This window comes from Melitaea cinxia, chromosome 3, assembly GCF_905220565.1.
Source record: "Melitaea cinxia chromosome 3, ilMelCinx1.1, whole genome shotgun sequence".
Classification (NCBI taxonomy): Eukaryota; Metazoa; Arthropoda; class Insecta; order Lepidoptera; family Nymphalidae; genus Melitaea; species Melitaea cinxia.
The window spans coordinates 1020269-1041482 of record NC_059396.1 but is presented as its reverse complement, the minus strand read 5'-3'; the positions used below and the strand labels follow the sequence as shown (position 1 = coordinate 1041482).

At 35.6% G+C, this 21214-nt stretch overlaps 1 protein-coding gene across 1 annotated transcript; it reads left to right on the top strand.

Annotated features, from left to right (window-relative positions):
* Positions 1-337: 337 nt before the first annotated feature.
* LOC123669681 lies at positions 338-7396 on the top strand. Its single transcript, XM_045603272.1, has 2 exons — positions 338-1093; positions 7211-7396. The coding sequence occupies exons 1-2, from the start codon at positions 338-340 to the stop codon at positions 7394-7396; spliced, it is 942 nt and encodes a 313-aa protein (XP_045459228.1).
* The last annotated feature ends 13818 nt before the right edge of the window (positions 7397-21214 follow it).

Here is a 21214-nt window from a genome sequence, read left to right as displayed (position 1 = left end):
GTAAATAGCCGTTAAATCTTTGCTCTACATTGTCACGGCGCGCCAATAATAGCGTCAAACTAAGTAATCACATTGCAGTTTATTTAAAAGTACATAAGTAGGTTTAAAATTAAATTACAGTGCAGTACGGCGCGTCGGCCGCACTCGCGTCGCGGCGTCCGGGGCGTGCGCGCGATCTCATAATTACTAATTACCGAGTCCTCTCCGAGTGTCTGTGAGTGATGTGGTTAAATTGTAAAATTAACTAGCGTTATCGAGCTCGCGTGCCGCTTTCGTAGTTTCGTTTGTGTGTTCGCATTAGTGAGTAGTGCGTCCGCGCGCGTCGCTCGAGTGTGACATGAGTCTGTGCGCTCAGACGCAGGACGAGTCCGCGGTCGCTCCGCCCATAATCGTTATCGAGGAGTCCGACCCTCGGGACGTCGCGGCCGTCACCCTTCCGCCTGAGGGAAATGTATCATTGCACGATTACAGAATCGTTAGCAACAATATTCGTGCGTGCGTTCGTACCTCGTCAACCAAAGAGGACTTAGTGTCGAAATTAGATGTGTGGTCGTCTGTGTCTTCTTCTAGGGATAAAATATTAGAACTATTACGACCAGAGGATCCAGGCAAAGACGCGCTGGAAGCGATAGTCCGATCGACGCCGAGGCGAGGCCTCGTTCGTCCCTACGATGAGGATACGAAACGCTTCCTCCAGAGAGCTCTAAAGACTCCGAGCCCCACTAGTATACCTCAATGTGAACCAGACTCTCGGTTGGCGACGACCGAGGACAAAGATGACAAACCTAAACATAAGACTGACTCTGACGATAAGAAGGAGAGATCTTTAGCTGATGAGCTTCGAGAAGCGGAGGAAGATGAGGTATCTGGAGCTAAAATGAGACGAGAATTATTGAGAGAGTTCAGGAAAAGAGGCGGAGGTATCAGGGAGTCGATGGAGAGAGATAGACTAGGGAAGCTGGCGCTGGCAGTGGAGGAAGACGAGGATTACGAGGAGTGCGGGCTGACGGCAGCGGCGCGACAACTGGACGCGTTGTTGGTGGAGTCTCGGAGCCTTCACGAGGAGCTGGCGGGCATCCACGAGGACATGCAGGTGCTGGCCCGACGCGTGGCCCGCCGCGACCACTGAGCGTTGGTACCACTGACCACTGCCACCACCTACCACGATATCGCACCAATACAAATAAATTAGCACAAGTAGCAAAATAATAAACAATACAGCAATAACACTTTAATATCACGTTAACAACAAAAGTGTAACAATTTGATATCACGTTAATTTAATTATTTTTTTTTTGATCATACAGAGTTTTGTGAAAGCCTGTAAATATCCCACTGCTGGGCAAAGACCTCTTCCCATACATACATACATAGGCTTCAGCCTTTAATATCCCACTACTGGCCATAGGCCTCTTTGCCCATCTAGGAGAAGGATCAAAGCTTAATCCACCACGCTGCTCCAATGCGGGTTGGCGGATATATTCCCTACTATTAGTAACGATTGCTATCAGGTGTACATGATAACAACCGAGACCAACGGCTTAACGTGCTCTCCGAGGCACGGAGAGGAGACCCACAAGGACTGCACAAACAAACAACTTAGACCATGGCATTAGCCATACATATGTTTGCCGTACAAAGGTTTGTCATGTGCGGGGATCGAACCCGCAATCGCCAGCGCAACCGTCACAATCCATGGCTGTGACCGTTGCGCCAACGCAGTGTCTCACAAAATATAAGTCATATATATATCACACGACAGATCAGATTTTTACTATCCGATAAACATATACGATTTAAATGAGAAACAGAATTTTTTTTATGTTTATATTTGGTCATTCAGTTTTCCATATTTCTGAAATTAGAAGCACCATGGTCAAGGATGAACTTAGTAACAAACTTGGTTAATATCCTGTTTTACTTATAAACCAAAGCCGTAATATGGATATAGACCGATGCACATTTTTCTTGCGTGCACTGCTTCGACGCTTACGCACTTTCTCATACTAAATACTTTATAAATTTCTATTAAATAAAAGTAATGTTAATTACAAAACACTATTTTTGTTAATGAAGAAATGGATTAACATTGTGGTTGAATGTAGTCATATTACATTCCCGACTTTATTGCAATACCGTTTTATCAAATTGCCTTAATAACCTCATTTCTAAACATTCAAATTGTGTCAAAATTTGACTTGCTTAAAATTCCGACAACAGTACTGGTGGTAACTAGGATTGTCATAGAATAACATTGTAGCCTTTAAATTTTCGTAGCCAAATAGAGTTTCCAACCCTAAAACAACTCAACGTCACAGGAATTCAAACTTGTAGAGTAGCATAACCAAGAAAACTGAATTTTCATCCTTTACAAACGTAGAGGCCTATGTTCAACTATGGGATATGTACAGGTGGTCAAATACGCTAATAAGGAATATTGTATTGGCGTAACAAGCTATATTTATAATTAAAGACAAAATAATCTCTGAGATTTCTAGAAGCGATGTCGTTTAATTGTCGTTAAGGAATAATAATATCCTATAATTCATCAATTCGGTAAAGATAGGTGTTAGGTTCAACGCGAATTTAATGAACCAATTACGTTAGTATTAATCTTTTTTTGGTGGCGGTGGCGGTGCTTACATATGTATGTTTATTGTTTATTCACACACTCTCCGCTTCGCTTCCCTGTTTGCTTTAGGGCTGCGTTGGCGAATTTTTTGATTCATATAACCAGATTATAAAACTGGGTCACTTGATTTTTATCTTACTTATGTTATATGATGTCATATCAGCCCCTACTGCAACATACTTAATATATGATCCGTGATTTTTAAACAAATATGTAGTTAAAATATTGGGTCAATTTATGTCATTTGCAACACTATAGAGAACATTATCGAGGGCTTTTCTCGTGGGACATCGACCATTCTTGATTTTATTGTCGTTTCATTTCATCAATCCATTATTTCTTTTGTGTTTCACAAAGTTCTTTTATTTGATTTACTATATGTAGTGTGTGTGCTTTACTCTTTGGAAATCGATGAGTTATATCACATATGAATACATAGATTGCATTAAATCCTTTGCTTTTAAACAATCAAATCATTTTAAAATTGCCATTTATTTCATAAATTAAAAAAAGTTATAAATCTAAAGATATAATAAACGAAAAGTTTAAAATAGTATTTATTTTTTACTTTTGTTTGTGAAATCTAGTTTCTTTAGCGTACCGACTTTCTAAAAGATAAACATAGTTTTAAAAATTTCTTAGTATTATTTTTTTATCTTTATTTAATGTTAATAGACATGATAAAAACTTGATAAATGAAAATGAGTTATTGAAATTAATTTTGCAGTAAAAATGACGATTAATAAATATAACGTTTTATGTAATTATATAACTTATGTGAAATACTATTTTGAACGACGCCCGGAAACATGTAAGGACTCTGGAAACTCTGCACTTTTCATTATTTCGTGTGATACGACTGTTTCAACTAAATTATTGAATAGAGATTTGTCAATATTACATACTATAATACTTCAGCCTAATACAGTCCACTGTTGGACATAGGCCTCCACAAGTTAGCGCCAAAAAATGGCGTGAACTCATATGTTTTGCCCATAGTCACCACGCTGGGCAGGCGGGTTGCTGACCGCAGGGCTGGCTTTGTCGCACCGAAGACACTGCTGCCCGTCTTCGGCCTGTGTATTTCAAAGCCAGCAGTTGGGTGGTTATTCCGCCATCGGTCGGCTTTTTAAGTTTCAAGGTGGTAGTGGAACTGTGTTATCCCTTAGTTGCCTCTTACGACACCCATAGGAAGAGAGGGGGTGGCTATATTCTTACTGTCGTAAGCACACAGATACAAAATAATATAATTTAAAACAAATAAAATATTGTCAGCAACCCTACTCCGTCCATACGGAAGCTGCCGGAAGTGTCTACTGTTACCTTTGAAGTTCCGCCACAACGGTTCGTTTTCAGCACGCGTACCTTCAATTTAAGTTTTAATATACGCTTTAAAAATTCACTCTCACTCATGGCGGCTGTTATCCCCTTTAATACATATATATTTACATGTATCGTGCGAGTTCTGTTTGAAAACATTTACATAGAATATTTAATGATCCCAGTTTTAAACGAGGGTCTATATTAGTCTTTATTTTTAACCGTCTTTACAGAAAGCTAATGTTCTCAATTCGACTGTTTTCTTATGTGCGTTACCTCATAACTTTTTAGTTAGTGTACCGATTTTGATGATTATTTGCTTTTAAAGCGTAATTAAATCTTTTTGCTTTCGATTTTTTCTTTTTAACGCAAAATCAAAAATAGTTCTTTTTCGAGGACTTCAGATAATCCTTAGATAATCATATCATTAAATGAAAATATTATAGACAACAGCAAAATAATTTAATTCATTAACGCTTCTCAATTTACATATTAAATAGTCCCAGCAGTCAGTTAAAGCAGGTGCGCTAAGCAGCTGTCTCAACGTAGAAAACAACGGAACAGAAATGTTACAAACACTAAATCGAATACAATAATATAACTACATTAAAACACTTTTTCGCTGTAATTTGATTACAATTGTTATAAACAAAAAAATAACTGCACTTCCAAATTTATAATTAAAAGGGAATCCACCAACCATCCCACTAGACCGGAACTATAACTTATTCTCGTTCATATCTGTCAATAGAAACATAATTGTATATAGATTGATTTAGTTAACCTTTACCTTTTTAACCGACTTCCAAAATAGGAGGAGGTTCTCAATTCGATTGTATTTTTTTATGTATGTTTTGTTTCACGTGTTGTCACGATGGTTTTGTTTTAATCGAAAGATGGTGCGTGTCATGTGGTCCGACTTAAATTTAATTGAGCTGTGACAAGTGCTTTTCGAGTTATATCTAATAATGCATATTTACTTCACTATTTTTTGTCGACCTACGTTATATTATACTGCTTAACTTTTCACTGGGTGTACACGAAAGTTGATGCTTGTTTTGTGGTCTCGACTCTCGTTTAAATTTGATCGAAATCCGATGACTAATTTTTGAGTAATCTTTGAGAACACCTACTTACTTGAATATTTTTTCGTCTACCTACGATATATTACTCGTCGGTGTAATTGAAGCCGGTTTTTTTTTTTCGTTTGCGAGCAAACGCAATTATATGTTATAAGTATATACACATGCTTAAACTTACTGGATCACTAATTCTTATTGACTCATCCTACAGTTAGTCTGAGTCAATGACTTAGTTATTTGACAACGCGACCGTGTAAGCGATAGATTCGTGTTTGAGATATCAAGCTTTCACTAATCAACTCGAAGCTGTTTTCCTAATTACGGTATTATTTACAAATGTACTAGCATTACTATTTTTTTATTATTTAACTTCTCATTGTATAGCTAAAAAAGTGTGTGTCGGCTCCTATGCACGACTGGAGTTTACTCCTTCAGATCGACCGTCTAAATAGTCACAAAAAAGGCTTACTAGTCTAAGAAAAAGATTAATACCACATCAAATGCTAAACGAATCAAATAACGCCATCTACCGGAACCCAGTAAGGTTCAGGAAGTCGGTCCCGATAGATGGCGTTACGAGAAACGTAACGAGTACATTCCTTCAGTAGATTTTACTACTCATATTTTTTTCATACTGGGGTTCTTATATGAATATCGATTCTTAACAAGTAAACTTCAATAAACGCCAAAAATTTTAATAACCTAGACAAGGACATTTAAATAACATGATTATTATTAACATATACAACAACATCCGTGAGGTAATTGCTGCAAAAACTTTAATTCGAGCCGTTTTTATCGTTATGAGTTAAAGATCAGAGGTGTCACTGCACTTGCGTATTATCAAGGTCGTAACACACATTTAATGGAAAATTATAACTAATCTGTATAGACAAACGTTATGCGGCAGATATTTGTATTCAAATAAATATTTGTTTCTATATATAATAGAGTTCATTCTAGTTGGTCTAATTCTCTAACCCAGGGGTCTCCAAACTACGGCCCGCGGACCAAATCCGGAGATCAATCCAGCCTACGACAGCTTGATTGAAATGCAAAAAATTGTGTTTGCTCGCAACTGAAAAAAACATTTCAATTAGATTGATAAGCAACACGCGTTATCAAAGATTACTCAAAAAATAGTCAATAGATCTCGATCAAATTTAACTGAAATCATAAATAACCATCAGCTTTCGATTAAACTAAGAATCATCAAAATCGGTACACCTAGTAAGAAGTTATGAGGTAAAATACAACGTAGGTTGACGAAAAAATAATACGATAAATAGACATTATTAGATATAGCTCGAAAAATACTAATTAATAATAATAATTAGTAATATAATTAATAATATCTTAAATATGACCTACCATTCATACACTTCGTTATATTCTGTTACATTTTAAATTATATCATAATTAACTCATTCATGTAATTTACAATCATAAACTCTTAATTTTCATTACTGGGGCTTAATAAATCAATACTCACCAATAAAGCTGGCGAATCAATACAAAGATTACAGCTACAACTACTCGATATAAATAAAAATGACGAATGAAGGTTACTTATATTTTTTAGAAGGTTTTTACGAAAAGAAAAATCATGAAAACGATGCAGAAAATTGTCGAATGAATGGCGGCTCAGGGTAGTACGTGATTCTAGGACCCGGGCGTCCTGGATATCACCCGTAAATAGGTTCCCCTGCGATACCAAAAAAATAAAAAAATAAATACACATCATGAAGATTTCATCAGATGAAGTACTATTTATATAAATAGTAGATAATAACTAGCTGACTCGGCAAAGTTTGTCTTGCCGCTAAACGGTATTTAAAATAGGGGTTGGTGATAGAAGGGTGAAAATGTAGGGTTGTATGTATTTTTCAACGCCTAATCATAATACAATAAAAAATAAATAATTTATCTAAAAATTAAAAAAAATTTTAGCTGTGAACTACCCTTAACTTTTAGGGGCATGAAAAATAGATGCTGTCCGATTCTCAGACCTACCCGATATGCACACAAAATTTCATGAGAATCGGTCGAGCCGTTTCGGAGGAGTTTAACTACAAACACTGCGACACGAGAATTTTATATATAAGATTAATCCTTTATTATAGGTAGATGATTTTGAATGATGATTAATAACTTATTGTACAAAATATGCCTCTAGATCCAGTGCGCGCGTGCATACCGCTGCTCGGCCGCAGCGCGTGCGTTGACAGCGGAGTCGCGCTCGCTGCGGTACCTGGATGACGTCGTGGCCCTGCTGCGCGGTGACGTCACCGCAGCGCAGCGCACGCGCGCCTGGCCCTTCGCTTTGGGTCGCAGGCAGCCCGGCAGGAACTATATTGTGTAAAATAGGTAAAAACACTCATTAAGATTATTATTTCACGTTAATTTTATTAATATCATCTACGTACCAGAAGTAGAGCAGCATGGTTGATTAAGCTGCGATTCTTCTCGTACATGGAAAAAGAGGCCTATGCCCAGCAGTGGGATATTTCAGGCTGAATCGTATCTTATCGTATCACACCGTTATTAATATCAATTAAGTTGCAAGATTTGTCAAGACAAAGTCTACATCTAAATACTAGATCGGCAAACAAGCGCCAGGTGAGTGGCTCACCTGATGGTAACCGATTATCGTAGCTTATAGACTGTAACACCAGAAGCATTGCAAGCGCGTTGCCGATTCTATTCCCAATTCTCCCAGGAGCTCTGGTCACCTTGCTCACCAACAGGAACACAATATACGCTTGAAAGCAGTATTATTTAGCTGTGATCTTCTGTAAGGTCCAGGTACTTCCCCAGTCGGGCTGCTCTATATTTTGAGTAGGGAATTTCCTGCTGTACCCTCCCTCAGTTAAATAAGACTGCAATAAGTGTACCTAAAGTAACTAAGGTTCTATTATTATAAAATGTCAATGGCTTCCAGAAATTCGAAGACGGTTATAACTCCACAACTTTTTATGAAACGATACATACAATTTACAAAAGAATTTACCTAACTGTAAAGAAAGCAAAATCTAACAATGAGTTACGAATTGAATAATCATAATTAAATCACAAAAGATTACAATAAATGGCTGAGAATCATCCGAAATATTTTAATTTAGTTTATTGTTAAAAAGGTCGTCGATCCCTTTGGAAATTATCCAAATATTTGATAATGTATCCAATTAATGTGGACAGAGAATTTCATTAATTGAATCGACATTATAATCAACACACAAAAGCATAACCCGAGTTTCACATGTATGTATGTATGTATGGGGTATGAATTTCATTATATTCCATCCGTATCCTTATTTGGGAGCTCAAATCTGCTTTTGTCTATTTACTACGGAGATTTCTAATAAGCGCCGTCATCATCGTCATATCGGCCAAAAGATGTCTTATTTTATAAATGACAACAATACAAACATGTCTCTCCTTTTGATAATATTTTTTTTAATCTTTCACATTCACACACGGTCGTCTGTTCCTAAGCTAAGCAATTTAATAGTTTTGCTACAGGTAACAGTCGACTGATATAGCTACATTTTTTTCGATAAATACCTTTAAATTATACTTCCATAAATAAATACAGAGATCACACCCAGGTTCGAGCCGGGAATTGAACTCACAACCCCCCAGAAAGCAGAGTAACTTCAAACTGCGCCAACAGGCTAGTCAAATTTTAGAAATTTAGATAACAAAGACGTGTTGAAAATAAATAAAAATCATTTTAAATGAGACCAATATTCCTCTTTGAAATACGAAACGCCAAATAAAATATCTATGATAATATAAGCTAATTGAAAAATCTTCCCCGTTTCTATAATGGTACCAGGTCCTACCAGGGATTTTGGGAGTAAAATGAGCGACAGTGAGATGAGAGACAGCGAAAATGACCTTGTGAAGTACTCCTACCATACTTAAGCTCTCTATACAGTAGCAGCCGATAGTAAAGAAATTGATTGTTAAAAAAAGAGGGCACTTTAGAACACACGACTGAAGTAAAACTTCTTTAGCTCTATCTAACTTATATCTCCCTCTCAACTTCCGTTCACCTCGCCCGATCACACTTTTCGTAACGCTCTCGTCACGCATTCACCAGCTTACTCCCCAAGTCAAGCGTGCGTAAATTTTACTCAAAGACTCCAGCGTATTTGCTTAGTGCTATACAAACACTTCATCTTAATATTCTCATCGTAATGACCCAAAATCTGACAATTATGTGTAGGAAATTCCTTAATCTGACCATTTTGAAAAATAAAAAATTCTATCATTTCGAACGATCACACCCACGACACGAACCGGCAGATTAATAGTATCCGTTATTGTTTTCTAAAGTTTATGCTTTTTTCACTTATTATAATGAAACAACTTTTTCGGATTTTATAGGATATATTTTACAATAACCATGGTCACGGAAGGAAGTCGGGCATCTATAAAACTTAATAAACCGCGATAAAATCCAAAAAAATTATTTCGTTATAATAATATCCGTTATCATAAATACATATGACGCAGATACTATTAATAGGTAACGCATTCGAGTACATATTTCTTTGTGACTGACTATACACTCCACATCTCTGACAGGACATATGATATAGCCTTTTTTCTTTTTAGCATCTAATCTTCAGAATCCAATAGGTCCCAACGACACTCGAGTAAATCCCTATTTAGTTTTTCAACCTCTACCATAACGCTTACGTTATATATACCCGCAAACAAATATTTATTTACGATCCGTTACATGTCTAATAAATGACAAACCATTAAAAAGCGTAGAATTATCACGAATGCTCGTCCAAACACATTATCACTTAATTAACAGTTCAACTTAATGTAAACGTTCGGTCTGGGCCAGTCATTACACATTACACGCTGGCCGATCACCAAACGAGCTAAATGAACGTGAGCTACGACCAGCGCGACACAAAGCTGGCGACCGACTATATTACCATATATGCGACCGTATCGATGCGATCTAATTAATTGTCTGTTATGTTACAACACAAATGATGATTTTAATTATATTTGTGTATAAATATAAAAATACTACCTTTTGCCCGCGGCTTCGCTCGCGCAGGAAACTTACCTAAGGGAGTACCTAAGGGTTATAATACATTAGAGGTTCTGCCTTCAGATGCTAACACTACCAAGTTGTTAGATGAACTGACTCTCGAGCAGGCCACGTAAAACTGGCCGTGCGAGAAGCAATCCCCCCTAAGATCAATTCCTGCTGTTTTCAGTGACTGACCCCGAGACTTGTTGATCATCATTGCGAAACAGATCTTAAGGGGGAATTGCAATCTTATAACTCGAATGGGTACTCACAAAAGAAGGGGGTGGGTGAAATCACGAAAGACGTATTTGTTTATTTATTTTCGGGAGTACTCCTACAAAGTTTCGAATCGAAATTTTTATTTAATATTGTTTCGCCATACAAATTTTGAACCACCGTTTTACCCCTTTAGGGCATTGATTTCGAAATATCATTCCTTATTCCTTGTATACATCATAAAGGGAAACTCTGTGCAAAATTTCAGTTATTACGTCCAAGGGTTTGGGCTAGGCGTCGATGAGTGAGTCAGGACTTGTCTTTTATATATATATAAAAAGATACATAGGTATAAAACTAGGTAGGCAAACAATCGTACGGTTCTTCTTATAGACTTCTGCAACACTACAAGCATCGCAAGCGCGTTGCCGACCTTTTTTTTTTTATTATTACAGCCTATACAGTCCACTGCTGGACAGAGGCCTCCACAAGTTTACGCCAAAAATAACGTGAACTCATGTGTTTTGCCCATAGTCACCACGCTGGGCAGGCGGGTTGGTGACCGCAGTACTGGCTTTGTCGCACCTAAGACGCTGCTGCCCGTCTTCGGCCTGTGTATTTCAAAGCCAGCAGTTGGATGGTTATCCCGCCATCGGTCGGCTTTTTAAGCCCGTTGCCGACCTTTTAACCCCGACCAACTATAATAACAAAAAAAAAATGTCGTGAAGAAAAAAACTAATTCTTTAAAATATAATTACATTGCCAGTTTTAAATCGTCGCATGTTAAATTTATGAACGAAGGTACTTTAATTATGTAGTTTAAAAGGAATGGTTGTAGTGAGTTAAAAATAACAATATAACTTAAAATTTTCCATGTAAATAACGGTATACATTATTTTGTTTCCTTGTTTATTTATATTGACTATACCTCTATGTAAACACGATATGACTGATTAGTGACCCAATTTTATTTATGCCCGCGACTTCGTTCGCGTGGAATTTAACAAAAAAGTTATTGTTCAGTTCACAGAACTATAAAATAAATAATTTTGTAAATTAAAAGTAGCCCACGTTACTTCTTATTACATATTAAAACAACTATTTACCTCGCCAATATGATCAAATTTAAATTATTGATATCCAAAAAGGGATTGATGGTGATGTTTTTGAAATCTCATAGATGGCGCTGCTTTAAAATTATCTTGATACTACTTATATTCATTTAATGATGTTTATAGGCCTAAGTTACTTATATTGCGTGATTTTTATAGTGTGAAGCTAGCTTATAGCATGGTTATTAACATAATAACAACAACATTCAAATATGCGTCGTTAGATTACATGTCGTTACAGAATGCGTTGAAGAAATAAAGGTTCACTACTCGTTCCCCGTAGGTGATAGCGTGATAATGTAGCCTATATGTTGACCCGACTTCTTAATAATATTCGTGCCAAATTTGAAGTAAATCCATGCAGTACTTTTTGAGTTTATCTCGGACATACATACAGACAAACAGACAAAAATTCTAAAAAATATATTTTTGGCTTCGGTATCGATTGTAGATCACACCCCAAGTATTAATTTAGTTTAGTTTAAAAAAATATTCAATGTCCAGTTTTGATTTTCCTACCATTTTATTATATGTATAGATGTCAACCATTTTATCGAACATTTGTTTTTTTGTTGTATGTGTGTGTCACAATCACATTCTTAGGCCACTCAAAAAGGTTCTGTAATACTCTATACTTTATAGTATTATATATAAAAGGGTCCAAAACGTGTTTCTTATACGGAGACTTTTTTTTCAACTATATTTGTTTTCGTGGCTACATCGGTTCCAATAATACACGCCTTCAGCCTGTTACATCCCACTGGTAGGCCTCTTTCTCCATTGAGGAGGACGATTCGAGCTTAATCCACCACGCTGCTCCATGGCGGGTTGACGGATCAAAAATACATACTCTATGAATAAGTATTCCAAGCGTCTGCTTAATACCATTTCAAAAGGCACCCAAGCAAAATCCGAAATATTTCGAAGAATCCTGTTAAAGATGGACAAAGAGCTGTCATTTAGTAATAGAATTCCATTAACATTATGTAAGGTACGAAATTTATTTAACCCTATTTACTGCAGTAGTTATGAATCGACCCAGTAGCGATTGTTCATTTAGATTTTTAGTCTGAAATGACATAAAAAACTGTGCTAATAGAAGTCTAACCAATTTGGACGGTTAAGCTAGTTTGCGATGTTAAATTATTATGGCAGAAAAGTGATTTGCATTTTGGTGAGACATTTACACGATACGACACGATTTTGATATGATAAATTGTGTTGATCTTATAACATACACACACGGTAATTTTATAACTATGTAACATTTGTTACGTGATGAATAACAATTAATGTGTTGTGAAATCGAATATTAATTTTTGAAACTTAAATAGCTGTGCTTTTAAACTGTATGGTATGTACACACCTATCGGCTGTTTGCGGGTTAAATTCCCACTTGTTGTATTAGAAGCGGAAATTTCACAGAAAATTTTCTGCTCAAAATATGGAGCAACCCTTCAGGGGTAGTACCTCGACCTTACAGAAGACAACAGCTAAATAATACTGTTTTCGAACAGTGTTGTGAACCTTTTGGTGATTAAGGTGACCAGAGCTCCTGGGAGGAACTGGGGATAAGATTGGCAACGCGCTTGCAATGTTTCTGGTATTGCAGACGTCAATAAGCTACGGTAATCGCTTAGCATCAGGTGAGCCGTTCTTCTGTTTGCCGGTCTAGTTATATAAAATGAATTAAAAAATATACCGCATAACTTCTCACTGGGTATACCGATTTTGATGATTCTTATTTAATCGAAAGCTTGTCTTGTAGTCCCATTTAAATTTGATCGAGATCTGATGACTACCTTTTAACTATTTCTCGTCTACTTACGTTGTATTACTTGTTGATGTAATTGAAGTTTGGATTTTTCGTTTGCGAGCAAACACGATTATTATAATCAATCGTCAATATTAAGCAATAATAAAGTACATGTATAAAACTAGCTGTTCCCCGTGTTTTCATACTCTTTAATTTGAGAGAAGAAATATCGTATAGCCCCCCTCGCTAAATGAGCTATTCGATACAATTTTTTCAATTCGAAGCAGTAGTGAATGATATTATCGAGCTTAAACCAAAAAAAAGAAACAAACTTTTCAGCTTTATAATGAGCGAGAGACAAACTTCTTAGCATTCCATGGATACACCGTGTGGGTGCCGGGTCCATCGTGTAGCAGATGGAGAAACTTAGAGCAGTTCCCAGGACTTGCGACCCAGGTGTATGTTTAAGGAGGCCCCCTTTGAGATGCGCATCAACGCTCACCTTCACTGCTCGAGTTTCCCGCCCTGCCTAGCCAAATTTGATAGGAACCTGTTAGTGCAGCCTTAGACACTCGTTCTGAAATAAAACTTACTGCGGTTCTCGACACGCTAAGGTCTTTCAGAAGATCGTAGAGAGATTTTGCTGGTATACCTCACGCTCCTACTTCTACCGCGTATAAATTAACCACATAAACATTTTTGTTAAGCTCAAAAATGGTTATGTGGTTAATTTCTAAAACATCTTCTAACAGATTATATATCTATATTCCCTCTCTCTTTTCTTGTCGTATCCGTCGCAGGCTACACTAAAAATATCTCATCACGGAGCTGCCGGTACCGGCGCCGACCGATCGCAGTAACGCGAGACACGAAAATTACGCCACGAATCGCCAAAACCCGCAGTCCACAGCGTTTATCGTCATAATAATTTAGAAGAAAAGAGATTGAACTTCATTATGAACTTAACTATATATAAAATTATTATTTTTTTCATAGTTGAGGTATAGCACAGCAGAAAGTATACTGTACTAAATGTGGAGCAGCCCGACTTGGGAAGTACCTGGATAGAAGATCACAGCTAAATAATACTGCTTTTAAGCAGTTTTGTGTTCCTGTGGTGAGTGAGGTACCATAGCTCCCGAGAAAGGTCGAAAGTAGGATCGTCAACGCGCTTGCTTCTGAATGCCTAGTGCGAGTTTTATTCACAGAAACATGACAAACGCGTTTATACGTGAAGATTATTTTGTATGGGAATTTAAACAGTGCAGCCTAGACGATAAAGAATAGTATACGATACAATCGATACAGAGTCATCTAGCGGCAAACGCGAGAACTAGGTTGAAATCCCGAATTCCTCATACAAAATGAAGTTAAAATTTACGCCCGTTATTGCGAGACGGATTAAACAAAACTCGCACTAGGCACTCAGGTGTTGCAGGCGTCTGTATGCTACAGTAATCGCTTACCACAAAGCATAGGACATACCTAGCTTATTTACCGACTCAGATGTATATGACAAATTATATATTTATAGTTTGATTTAAATAAGAAATTAGAAAATAAATTAAAACAATATATAAGAGGTAACAATATAAGATCGAGATTTCTGAGAATAAAGCAATTGCCAAGTCTGTGGTCACAAAAGTAGGGTTGTAGCAATCGTAATTGCATCTCAAGCCTGACGTTAGAAAATTGAAGATTGAAATCGTTTACGATTTTCAATTTCGATTCTCGAAAAATAATAAGCGTTCTAGTTTTGTAAATATCTCCCATATGACGATAAAAATAGTAAGCACGTGTATACCTAAAAAAATCAACATTATTCAATCCAGTTTTTGCGCCTTATAGGTCATGAGTCTAACTTCAATAATTAAATTTTAATATTTCTTATAACAAACGCGATAACGAGATATCATTACATAGTATAAAACGAAGTCGCTTCTCGCTATCTGTATGCTTAGATCTTTAAAACTACGCAACGGATTTTGATGCGGTTTTCTTTAGTGAATAGAGTGATTCCAGAGACAGGTTTATTTGTATAATACATGCTTAATATAGTAGAGGAATACTGATAGTTTTTACACCCGTGTGAAGCCGGGGATGGCCGTTATACATATAAGAATTATTGATAGTAAAATTAATAGATTCTTTTCTTAAAAGAAAACTGGGATATCTGGCGCGAACTTGGGGAGGCCTATGTCCTGCCGTGGACTGTAATAGGCTAAACTGACTGACTGACTTTTCTTAAAATCATGGAGATAAACATGACTTATATATACAATAATTGAAACTCTCCTCACAGAGCGGAATTTAATAATTTATTTGATTAAATTTCACTCATCCTCTCAAGAAATTTAGAGCGAATGTTAATTGGATGACGCGCATGACTGGATGCGAACACGAGAGCGACACGTGACAGAATTATAGAATGTAAGTCAAACAGTCTACTCCGTGAGATATATAGGTATTATTAGTAGATGACCCAACAACCGCTCTGATGTAGAGGTGGGTGCAGATTCCTCAAAACCGACGGGTTCGATCGGGATAGATATTTGTGTTTGTACAAATATTTATTTCCGGTTTTGATGTCTGTGCCTCGGAGAGTTCAACCAGCTGTCGGTCCCGGATATTATCATAAGTACCTCATTGCAAGCGTTAGTCATTGTTAGGAATATATCTGCCAATCCGCAGTGGAACATCGTGGTGGATTAAGCTCCGATCCTGCTCCATGGAGAGAGAGGCCTATGCCCAGCCGTGGGATGTTAGGGGCTGAATGCGATGCATACGTGCAACGTAATATGCAGTTCGTTTCTCTTTCATTTGACTTACAATTAGTTGAAAAAAAAATTTAAAAAAAAATGATACTTCAAGTAGGCATCAGCAGACTTTTGAATCGTCATTTTACAGTTACATAATCATTTTAATATTTTGAAATATTTGCTGTTTAATATGTAGGCATTACCGATTGGGAGTGTAGATTCTGTTGGAAAGAATCGACAAGGATAATCAGCAGTTACTAGATTTATATAAATACAATAGCGTATCAAAATAGCACCAAATCAAGGGTCATGTAAAACGCGTGCGTTCATTTGGCGTTTGACCACGCCGCATCACAAACGGCTGAATTCCGGGACAGCTTTGGGTTTGCGATGGCAAAATGCTGGAATACTTTGCCACCTTATGTACCCTTCGGGTAATAAATATTTGACACATATATATACTTTTTAGGAAAATACATAGTACATTTATTACTAAATAAATACTTATTATAAATAAAAAAAAGAAGTTATAATTTAAGTTAGCCCCGCAAACGTTGTTTTAGCATATAAGTTATTAGCCTCCCTTAATCCCCTTATAACTTAGGGGTATGAAAAATAGATGTTGGCCGATTCTTTGATCTACCCACTATGTACACAGTTTCATAAAATCGGTCCAGCCGTTTCGGAGTCTACCCGATATGCACACAAAATTTCATAAAATCGGTCCAGCCGTTTCGGAGTCTACCCGATATGCACACGAAATTTCATAAAATCGGTCCAGCCGTTTCGAAGTCTACCCGATATGCACACAAAATTTGATAAAATCGGTCCAGCCGTTTCGAGTATGGTAACTAACGTTTTGACACGAGAATTATTATTAAGATATTATTCCTCTGATCATTAATAGTTGCAGATTTATGAAACGTTTACTACACTCAAATATGAAGTCATCCTTAACAAGGTTATCGTAAACTGCGCCAGAGGCTAGTAATATTATATAAATACAATTTTTTATGAACACTATATAATATTTATGTAATTATATGCTTAGTATCATGCCACATTCGACTACAATAATAATTATTATGTCTCAGCACACATATATTTGTATTTTTTGTAATGTAACTTTTTATAATATAACCTGTTGGTTTTTCAATGTCATTTTGATCTTTCAACCGACTTCAAAAAAGGAGGAGGTTACTCAATTCGACCGTATATTTTTTTGTGTATGTTCGGGGATAACTCCGTCGTTTATGAAGGGATTTTGATAATTCTTTTTTTGTTGGAAAGGAGATATCCCTAGTTTGGTACTAAGAAAACCAGGATCTTATAATGGGAAACCAGAGAAATCGAGGGAAACTCTCGAAAATCCGCATAACTTTTTACTGGGTATTCCGATTTTGATGATTTTTAATTTAATCGAAAGCCGATATTTACCATGTGGTCACATTTAAATTTCACCGAGATCTGATTACAACTTTTGGAGTAATCTTCGATAATGCGTATTTACTTGATTATTTTTTCGTCTACCTACGTTGTATTACTTGTCGATATAATTGAAGTCGGTTTTTCTTTGTTTGCCTGCAAACACAATTATTTTTTGTCCATTTAGATTAATATGTTTTTTATATAGTTAGAGTATTTTTTCATTACGTCGATAGATATATAGTAACCAAATTAGGAACTAGCTGAACCCGTAAACGTTGTTTTGCCATATATGTTATTAACCCACCTAATCCCCCCTTATAACTTAGGGGTATGAAAAATAGATGTAGTATTGTAACTTACATTGTAACACGAGAATTTTATATATAAAATTATTATTCTTTAATAAAGAGTCGGTGGAGATAGCGAAGATCTAATCATTACTTCAACCGTTAAATAGCTCTTTCGCTAAAATATATTTATATTTATTATATGTACTTAATAGATTTTTGACTATCAATATATAACTTTATTTAACGCGTGGTCAACAAAGTCGTTATTTATTGTTTATTAACATAAGATGGACTTAAAGTTAAATGCTTTTGAGAACACTTCAAAGCAGTCATAATCTAGTAACACGTATTATTAATTTTTCTTACCTTTTTGATAAAGGTAATATTTTTTCATAAGCGGAAGATATTAGAAAGATATAGACATCGATTAATAAGATATGCCACTACTAAAACTGGTTCTTTTCTGTGAAATTTGGAAATGACATAGTTTGTCGAATCAATTAATAAAGGAATTTAACACATAATGTAACACATCATTTCTTATTCGAAAAAAGTAGAGTTAAGCCGTGGCCCGTGATCATGCAGCTCAGTACTAACAAAAAGATAGAAGTTGAATAAAATTAAACGATATAAATAGTTATTTTATTATATAAATATAGATATATACCTAAAATAATAATATATAATTAGTAATTTTATAGAGAGTACGCGTATAGAGTACGCGCTAGAGTAATGATCAACGGAACATGACAATTGAATATAATTATTTATGAGCTATACAGATGTTTGTATTGGTTCGTGCCTTTGTGTTTGTGTGTTTGTTGGTTCGAACACCCGATAGAGATGTAGCGACATCTATCAAGTTATCAAAGTGATTGAGTATATTTACAAGAACCCGACAAAAACCGTCGGGGCGTTAGCCCACCAGACACAACACCCGTCTGGTTGGAGGATCCTCCCTTTTCAATGGGGGACGAGGGACTCCACACCACGTGATTCACATCCCCAAAGAGCCTTTTTATGTTATGGAAGGTCATTTAGTACAAAGCATTTATTTATTTATTAAATAAACATCATAAGAATGCAAGATAGTAGCGACGACGTTTAACAGAAGACAACTCATCAAAGTACCTGTAATGCAATCAAATTATATTATCGTATTATTTTATATCCCTACTAGGGAACTCTGTCTGTCCATATTTTTTAAACAATAAGTAATCAGTAATCACCAACACATCATATACTAAAACCTTCTCCGAAACACGCTGCATCTAATGGCATTAGTATTATTCCGATCGGTTCAGTAGTTTTTGCAGTATAACCGAGCAAAAAAGAACCGGCCCTCTACTTATTAATATAGATAGATAATTGTTATAATCAATAATTAATTCCATATAATCTTAAATGTGACTTACTATTTATAAACAGATCTTATCCAGATCTTAACAAATTTACGATAAATTCATATGAATGAATCTGTTTGTTGCAGTTAGCGATAGCGAGAGGACTCCGACCTGCAGCGCTGTGAGTGAAAACAACGATTTATCTATGAATACATATATGAAATGTTTATTCACCGCGTGACAATCTGCACCCTTCTACGTGGAGAAAGAGGCCTATCAACTGGGATATTATAGGCTGAAATAATCAAAATATCTTAATATTGTGTAATGTATTTCAAAATAGAGTCTACTCAGCAATTAAACTAAGATGCTCAGTGGCGTAGTGAGAAGGGGGGCAATGGGGGACATCATGCCCGGGCGCTACTTACAAAAGAGCGCCAAATGGTCCACAAAACAAAAATTGTTGGACATATTATATGATTTTCGGATGGGGGGCGCCTAAAAGGGATTTGTGCCCCAGGCGCGAGTTAAGCTCGCTACGCCACAGAAGATGCTTAAATACTACTACTACTACTACTACTAGTACTAGTTATTCTATCTCCCTTGTGAATTATCGTACGATATAAAATATAATATGGCCTCCTAAGCAATAAACTAATTATGAGATTTTAAACTCTACTAACGACGTGCGTCAAGAACTCTGTTTCCAAGCTCATGCAAATTTTTCAATTATCTCTCTCATTATTTTTACTTGTAACTCTATCAGACGACTTCCAAATTCAAAATGTAACCTAAAAGGCTAGTATTGAATAAGCAATTTTCTTAAATTAGCAATTACTTACATTTGAAGATTGAAAGTAATGCACAACACAGACAAAAATAGGGTCAGAAAGTATGGGGCGTGCATGGGGTATTTTTCTTTTGAAAAGCAAATCTTAAATTCAAATCATTTCAATCACTTGAAACAACGCAAATAGAATGTTACCAATTCTGACAAACATGACAAGAACATTTACTTTGGAAGACACTGTTCAAAAAATATTATTCCATCTTGAGGTTTTTTTTTCACATGTTGAATACGATCTCTCTAAAGTATAGGCGTTATAAAAAGCACTAGTAAAGAAATTAATTACAAATTTAATTTAACAATTAAATAATCAGAGCAAACATTGTGGTTGATACAAAGAGTTTTACTAACAAAAGTGTAATTTTGATCATTATATTTATATCATGCAATATACCATACCTTTGTCAGATTGTAATATTGATATGGGATATTAAAATGTTCCATGAGACATTTTACTTGAGCGAAATCGATCAGAGTGTACAGTATTTTAATCATAAGTTGTACCTATAATAAAATAAAATATAACTTAAAAATTAATTATTATTATTACACTTTTAAAATAAAACCTTTATTTCATCATCATCATCATCATTACAGCCTATACAGTCCACTGCTGGACATAGGCCTCCACAAGTTTACGCCAAAAATAACGTGAACTCATGTGTTTTGCCCAAAGTCACCACGCTGGGCAGGCGACCTTTATTTAAAAGACATCAACTTCAACTATAAGATATTTTACTTTGTATATACAAAACTTAAGACTGAATAAAAATGGTTAGTGATAGTATATAAAATATAATTTCTCTGTGTTGTTTGTTTATTTATAATATACTGCATTCGTATAGATTAAAATTCTGGTAAGTGAAACTTTTATTCTATCGCTTCAAAATTTTTTGTTTATCTATCGCATGTCGCATGTCACGTGTTTTGTAGTATTTGTGTGTTTTGATCTGTATATAAATGTAATATAGAATGTAATATAAATGTTTTATTCACTAAAGTTTCACTTGCAATTTAATTTTTCTTGCTTTGCTAACTTTGATTAATAATAATATAATTATAATGAAAGTACCATTAAAAATATACGCAATAAATATTATTATTATATAATTGTTATATTAGGAGTTAAAAATATCACACGTTTAAGTAATTAATACATTAATAAATTAAGTAAAAATACGTAATTTTTAAGTATAATTTGCTAAGCAATACGTTAATTTTTTTCACAAAAATTGTTTGTTTATTGACTTAGCTGGTAAGACAACGAAAATATGTTATTGTGCTAATTATAGTATTACATGTAAAATAATACTCCTATATTAATACATTATTTAGCTTTAGAAGTCCGAAATAAATTATGTGGTTAT

Excerpts from the sequence above, each read along its gene's own strand:
- LOC123669681 (XM_045603272.1), top strand. The coding sequence starts at position 338 with ATGAGTCTGTGCGCTCAGACGCAGGACGAGTCCGCGGTCGCTCCGCCC. Across the intron at positions 1,094-7,210 it reads GCATCCACGAGGACATGCAG|ATCCAGTGCGCGCGTGCATA; the intron begins GTGCTGGCCCGA and ends ATATGCCTCTAG.